The sequence below is a fragment of the Sinocyclocheilus rhinocerous genome, unplaced genomic scaffold, assembly GCF_001515625.1.
Source record: "Sinocyclocheilus rhinocerous isolate Xijiao unplaced genomic scaffold, SAMN03320098_v1.1 scaffold68, whole genome shotgun sequence".
Classification (NCBI taxonomy): domain Eukaryota; kingdom Metazoa; phylum Chordata; class Actinopteri; order Cypriniformes; family Cyprinidae; genus Sinocyclocheilus; species Sinocyclocheilus rhinocerous.
The window spans coordinates 1,470,119-1,477,876 of record NW_015666487.1 but is presented as its reverse complement, the minus strand read 5'-3'; the positions used below and the strand labels follow the sequence as shown (position 1 = coordinate 1,477,876).

The window sequence follows — 7,758 nt, the reverse complement described above, 5'->3', positions numbered from 1 at the left end:
CAAATGTTTTCTTTTGTGTGTCAAAGGCTCAGATTTTAACGACTCTGTGCTGTAGGTAAAGCTGATTCAGGCCTATTTCCATTTACATCCAAAACAGCAATTAAAAAAAAAAAAGTGTATCAAATGTAGGCACACTTTTGTGATAGAGGTCCGACTCCTGAGCCCCAATACAGATGAAAGGCTAAAAATGCCATTGTTTGTAAATGCAGCCCAATTTACTTCTTTAATCTGAAATATTAATTGAAAACAAATGTACAGTATAATTTTGATTTATCTTGCAGTTTGTCTCTATGAGAGTGAAACTTTTTAATATCCACAAACAATCACACACTATACTGTATTGCAGTGTGGGCTAAGAATTGGCATTTTCCAAGCTCAAGGTCATTCCTAGTCTAGGCTTTCATCACCTCGTATCATGATGCATATCTTTATGGCACTTTACCAGAGCCAGATGGTGGTCCACCACAGGGCATAGCATTGCCCAGATCTTTAGATTCACACTTCAGTATCAGAAATAAATAAATATAAATAAATAAATATGCACCACATCTGGCCATGGTCTCTCATGAATAGTGATTTTTATTTTGTAATTTTATTAGATCAAGCCAACATAAATTCTTGTATTTTTATTCTTATGTTGGGCTTGCATGTGACCACCCATAAAGCCAGACCATTGGGGCTGTCCTTCTGGAATGTACCCATGTTACAGTTTGGTGTACTGTAGGGGTTGAGGATAATGTCAGGTGAAAATGTAAGGCATGCTGCAAAGATAGGAAGCCCTTCATACTGTGCCTCTTTGCCCCAGCAATGAACCCTATTTCTGTCTGTACCAGGTTCACATTTCTTACTCTTGATATCAGACCTCCAGATGTAAGAGGCACAAGTCACTGGGGCAGGAACAATTTAACTGTCTGTTCCTGTCATGTGGACCTGTCAGGAGAGGTTGCAGAGCAGAGATGAGATGAACAATTTGTTTTCATGAGCAAATGTTCGTGTTACGGTTATTCTAATAACTGGAGGTGCAGGTATTTATTCTAAAATAATGTAATAAATAAAAATGTTCTCGTAGAACTAGTACTTATTCAGAAATGTTTTCATTTACATTCGCGGAAACCTGTAGTAAAATACACTACTAATGGCATCGGCGCTTCTTGATTCAGCGACTATGCAGTATAGTCCGATTCCCGAACGAATGACTCGAATGAACGAATGGTGAGTCAAAACACACCGCGCCACCAGTGCAGTCCGACTCCGAACATTATCGACAATATTTCGCCAGTCACATCAGGTGTTTCCTTCAGCTGTTCAGAATTGTAACTAATCCGAATAGAGTCACAACAAGAATCACTCTTTTGATCAAATCGGTCAAACGGTCTTGTCAAAAGTTCTGAAATTGTTAGCGATTCATTTGATTTGATCCATTCGGACAATACACTCACACACTGAATCGTTGCAGCGGTTTTTCACATCGAAATACTAGTGGATACTTCCGCTCTTTTTTTGCGCATGCAGCTTGTGAACGATTCTGTACTGCCGGTAAAGACAATCTATACATGCATATCAGTAATGTATCACAATATGGTAACACTTTTTGATGGGGTGCTCCAGTAAAAGGCTATTAACACCCATGACTCTCATGATCTGGTTTCTGTAAATCACAGTGGCCACTGAAAAAACCTGACTCACATATAGTAGTAGCCTAACACAGCAGTTAGACCTAATAGTGCACAATAAAGACAATCTATACATGCATATCAGTAATGTATCACAATATGGTAACACTTTTTGATGGGGTGCTCCAGTAAAAGGCTATTAACACCCATGACTCTCATGATCTGGTTTCTGTAAATCACAGTGGCCACTGAAAACACCTGACTCACATATAGTAGTAACACAGCAGTTAGACCTAATAGTGCACAAAACTTTTGACGCAATCAGTGCACATTTAATAAAAAATAAATAAATGAATATTAAAGGAATGACTGTATCGGTTTACTGATGTGTGAACGCGTCAATGTATTCCGCACTGGCACGCGCATCTCCGTCTCGTGCATTTATTGGCGCGAGACTGGCCTTTGGCAAACCAAGCAGCCAAAGCAAACGAAAAATAATCAAACGGCTATCATACGGTCACAGCGGGTAGCAATAGCCTCGTTATTATTACGATAGCAGCCAGGAGGCATCCAGTCAGCTGATCAGTTATTTATTACGCATTTCGTGCCAGGATGGGCTGCAGACCCGCTCCCTCTTAAGCGATATAATTGGCGTCACGCTGCGTTAATGCCAGGACAGATGCGACTGGTTAGGCACCCGTGCATCTCTCTCCTTCTGTGCTGAAATGCTGAAGAGCTGAAGAGCTCCTACTGACCAGCAGCAGTAATAAATAGAAGGTCCCTGTTATGCATTACATTTGCACATTCCTATCAAATATTTCTTAATGTATGTGTGACCCTGGACCATAAAACCAGTCATAAGTAGCATGAGTAGCTATATTTTTTTGGAGCAATAGCCAACAATGTATTGTATGGGTCAAAAATAGGCTATCGATTTTTCTTTTATGCCAAAAATCATTAGGATATTAAGTAAAGATAATTTTCCATTAAGATATTTTGTAAATTTCCTAAATATATCAAAACCTTTTTTTTATTTGTAATATGCATTGCTAAGAACTTATTTTGGATAACTTTAAAGGCGATTTTCTTTGCACCCTCAGATTCCAGATTTTCAAATAGTTGTATCTCAGCCAAATAGTGTCCTATCCTAACAAACCATACATTAATGGAAAGCTTATTTATTCAGCTTTCATGTGATGTATAAATCTCAATTTCAAAAAATTGACGCTTATGATCCATATGTATGTGTATCCACATTATGATTCCATGGTCCAGTGTCACATATGGCTAAATAAGCTCACAATTTAACAAAAATCATAGGCTATTACAAATAGCTCATAAAAATTATTAACTTTACACCTAAATGTTAAAAAACCATTAGACATGTTTTGGCACTTATAGACCATGACTATAGAAAATGCTCATTACCTTCTGACCCCAAAGCCTCTTACAGAAGGAACAAGGTGAAGGGGCAACTAAAGGCCAGAGTCTGGATTTTGGGCCTGGGTGACAGTGAGCACAGCGCCCAGAGGCAGCACATTCTGGCCTGGGTGTCTGTTCTGGAGCAGCACATCTAGGGCGATGCTATATGAAACAGTGGGTGAAACAGAGTGTTTTTGGCAGTGTTCATACTGTCTCTCTCACACCTAGTGATGGTGTCACAAAGATAGGAATGACCCTACTGATATTACATTATTAGCATATGACAATGCTGGAAACTATAAATGTATATTTGTAATGTGCAAATAAATGCATACTAGCCTATTGACGTGGATATTTCAACACACAACACACAGTTCAGTTGAAATCTTCATTTATTGCAAGCACAAAACAAGATGGAAAATATCAGTTACTTTACTTAAACTTGTATTTTAATTGAATTCAAATGTTGGGTTCAAATTCTCTTCCCATGAAGAGTCAGTCAGACTGTAATTAGCTGCAGTGGAGAATAATACATTTTGTTAGAAGAACTAACAGTTAAAGTTGAAAATTTATGTTGTTCCAAATCTGTATGAATTTGTATTTTGAGAAATGTTGGTAAACATTTTTGTTACCATTGACTTATATTGTATGAACAAAAAGAACAATAAGACGTATCTTGTTGTGTGTTCCACAGAAGAAATAAAGTCATACAGGTTTGGAACAACAGTTGAACAAGTAAGTTTTAGTGCTAAATTGTTCCTGAAAGTGACTGGATTGGTCCTTGTTGCGATTGGCGTTTACAGTTTGCAAGCACTAAATATTAAAATATAACAATGAACGTAGGTTGTTAAATACCAACCAACTAATGTTGTTGTCAAATCCCAATAAATTACCATTTTTATTCGTTTAATGGTTTAAAAATGGTGGTGCCAAGAGTGGAACAGGATCATTAAATTTTTTACCCTTTTTGGAGAATTGGTGCATCAACAGAAACATTAGTCCTCCAAATAGAAGTAGACCAGCTGAAGAAACAGCTCCCACAGTTGCATACATCAGCATGCCGGCACTCACTGACATCTCCTTTACTAAAACACATAATAGATGTTGTCACAAAGTTTTGGTGGCCTTCCATTTTAAGTGCAATTAAAATTCAATATGTGCAATATTAAAGTGCAGTATTTTTCCACTGAACTGATGCACAAATAATGATGGGTTACAAAGAGTTGGCAAGTTTGCAAGAGCGCAAAAATGGCAAGGACAGCCCTTACGATTCTAGATATAGGGGAAAAAATGCCCCTGAATGAGCTTTTGTCTTATAAAGTTATCACACGAGTCACGAATGAATGCAAATTTGGAAATGATTTTATACAACAGTTAAACGAATAAGAAATTAATATTATTATTTTATTATTATTATATTATATTTTGAGTATCATTTCAGTTTAAAAAATAGTTGGGGATAGTTTCACAAAAATTAAAATTCTGTTTAGACCTATTTACATTTACGTTTACTCACCCCGATGTTGTTTCAAACCTTATGTCTTTATTGCTTTTGAGGAACATAGGAAGATATTTTGAAGAATGCTGGTAACCAAACTGTTTTAGTCTGTAAATATATTAAAACTGCCTTTTTACTCGCTGATCAGTCTAGGTCACGCAAGCACTAAACTGCGCTGTGAGATCCAGTGTGAAGAGCTTGAATTCAGAATTAAAAAAAAAATAATTCAGGTTTTTATTTTCTTTTTTAATCTGTGTTTTGCTCTGTTTAACAATTCTGAATGGATCCGTTTATATTTATATACAGTCAGGTTAAGGCGACTGCTGTAGTAGTCTGTTGGCATCTCCGTGTGGTCCTGTTTGCTATTGCAGCTTGACTTGTATATGTATAGAAAATGCACTAAACTAATGTAACATTTATTTTTTCCTCAGTTTTTGCTGTTGCACTGTATACATAAATTGTGGATTATGAAATTAATTATTAATTAAAATTAAATATTAATCTAAATATTTAGTTTTAATTTATCTTGCAGAAAATATCGTTTTGTGGGAATCATCCTCAGACTTTAACTTGGTAAAACAAGTATCTTTATTTAAAATGTTTCAAGTTTTAATACTTTTCCTTTTGTTGTACTGTGATAAATCATACCAGTATGTATGCTAAAATTGTTGGATGTGGCTCCCTTCCTAGAAATGTTTAGCCGCCACGGGCTGCCATAAAAGGAAAAGCAACACAAGGATGTTTAAGAGGCTGTTATATGCCAGAAATACAATAGTTTATGATTTTTAATGTCACACATTCTACAGCTCACAGTGTTTTTTTTTTTGTACAGTAACAATAAACAACATATAGCATTTCTGAGCAAAAGATGACAAAAGTGACTAATTTATTGACTATTTCATATTTGCACAAGCAAAGCTAGAATGAAAAAGAATGAACAGAAGAAGATTTGAGGCTTTATGCTGGACAGAGAGGGCCCTCTAGTGGTGTGTGTTCTGCTTCATATGCTGGATTCACCGTTTCTTGTTGAGTTCTGCAAGAAAACACGGAGGAGTAAGATTTCTGTGAACTGTCCAAACTTAATTTAAAAATTAACATAATTTACCTTAATCTCACTGTATTTTTACCTACAACAAAATAAAAATATACATATATATTATATGCATAATACAACATATATTTCTCTTTGCAATGAATTGTTTGAAATTTGATACACTTTTTAAAACTTCACAGTATACTCACTCCTACTGCAGTTGGAGCAACAAAATAAACAGCCACAAAACACTGAGATGACAACAGATGCCAAAAGAGCAAACAGAAAATAGACATAACCTGAGGAAAGATATAACAAATCTATAAAGAATTCATTTTATGCCAAAGTGTTTGCATTTAAAATCAGAAAATTGCTATGTTGTTTTTTTTAAATGCTTTATAAATCTTTTTAAGATTCAAATTTTGTCCTTTCCCTCCCTTTTCTTTTCCCTTACATTTCTCCCATTTAAAAAAAGTAATAATTGAATTTATTTATTTTTAATTTAACCATGGGGTTCAAACATGATTTGGAACAATGTTCCTCAAAGCCTCAATATTTTGAATGTAACAGAGTTGGTTTTGAAAGACATTTGTGTGTGCGTGTGGAAATGATTCATAATTAAATCAGTTATTTATTCAGATTATAAATATATGAATTTGTTAAATAAATAACAGCATACTCTGATGGAGTTAAAATAGTGGCTTAGTGGTAGCAAAAATAAATATATAGGTATTGCTCCCTGAATATTTCTTATACATGGTATCTAAAAAATGAACTAAAATATTTTTAAATTAAATTTAAACACCCTTATTATTTCCTGCTATTATCACATAATGCTCTCATTGTACTCTAATATCTGTGGCACACAACTAAAAAGAGCAAACTCCTCACTTGCACAAATTAGTGGAAATGAAGACTTCCTTGTGCCATCAGCTCTGCAGGTGAACTCAGCAAAACCCATCAGCAAATATCCAGGTGGACACTGTACTCTACAGGCAGATCTAATGCCGTCATGTCCTTCACTGCAGTTCATCAATCCACCACCAAAAAAAAGAATGGGAAAACACTCCGCTACAACAGAAAAATGACAGGTTAATCTTCCATGCATATATTTACATTTTGTTGTAAACAGAATCATAACTTTGGTTCATTTACATTTGTTTGTCTGTTGAAATAATGTTTGCTCTGACCTGTTTCATTCTTTGGCTCAGAGAAACCTACTTTAGACAGACGGGTGAAGTTGTTGACTTGTTCTTTGCAGTCCTCTGGACATTGTATTGAAAGAAAATGCATGGACTTACAAAAATCATCATTTCTGTACTTATATGCATATATTTACATAATAAAAGACATTCTGATGTAAACACAGATTCATAACTTTGAAATATCTATTGCACCTGCACATGAAGGTGGTGGTGCGTTCCATGCACCTGAGGAATTGCATTTGAGCTCAGCTGCACCATTCAGTTTATAACCACCAGCACAAGAAAATGTACAGTTTGAGTTGAAGGAATGATTCCCAAATAGACCGGAGCAATTCATCCTGCCATGTAGTGGTGCAGAGAGTGGATCACATGAAACGACTGGAGAGAAAAAAAAAATTACTGCATGATCTAGGAATATTTCAAAGGAGTAGTTCACCCAATAATGAAAATTTGCAGAAATTTGACTCATCCTTAGAACATAAGATGTAGATGAGTTTGTTTCTTCATCAGAGGATTGGAGAAATGTATGTTTTTATCAGGTAATTGAATTCTCTTTCTGACGGCACCCATTCACTGCAGAAGATCCATTGGTGAGCAAGTGATGTACTGTAAATCTAAACTTCTCCAAAACTGTTCCGATCAAGAAACAACTCATCTACATCGTGGATAGTCTGTGGGTGAGTACATTTTCAGCAAATTTTCATTTTTTGGGTGAAATATTCCTTTAAGTAAAGGTTATCATAAAATTATACATGCAGAATTATATATCATTTTGTCAATTCAACATTGTTTTTTCCCTGCATCAGAACAGACCCTGGGTCGTGAGCCACCAGCTGAAAACCACCAATAAATTATAATATGTTTCACTTCCTCAGCAGATTTTTCACTTCACAATTCTTATATTTCACTTCCTCAGAAGATATATATGAAGAGTTCAGATGCAAAAGCCTCTGAAATGTTCTTCTAAAATTAGCATTTTTATCAGTC

General features: G+C 35.4%; 1 protein-coding gene and 1 long non-coding RNA gene across 2 annotated transcripts in view; both read right to left on the bottom strand.

Moving 5' to 3' along the window:
• Nucleotides 1-5,486: 5,486 nt before the first annotated feature.
• LOC107732400 (uncharacterized) lies at nt 5,487-6,558 on the bottom strand. Its single transcript, XR_001638870.1, has 4 exons — nt 6,458-6,558; nt 5,776-5,865; nt 5,639-5,660; nt 5,487-5,566 (listed from the first exon to the last, which is right to left on the bottom strand). It is a non-coding gene; the product is annotated as an uncharacterized LOC107732400 (long non-coding RNA).
• Nucleotides 6,559-7,104: 546 nt separating this feature from the next.
• Nucleotides 7,105-7,758, bottom strand: part of LOC107732371 (E-selectin) — a 2,096-nt gene continuing 1,442 nt past the window's right edge. Inside the window, exon 5 of the mRNA XM_016543666.1 lies at nt 7,105-7,149. Coding sequence (XP_016399152.1) covers nt 7,105-7,149 — 45 coding nt within the window. The remainder of the gene's footprint in view (nt 7,150-7,758) is intronic.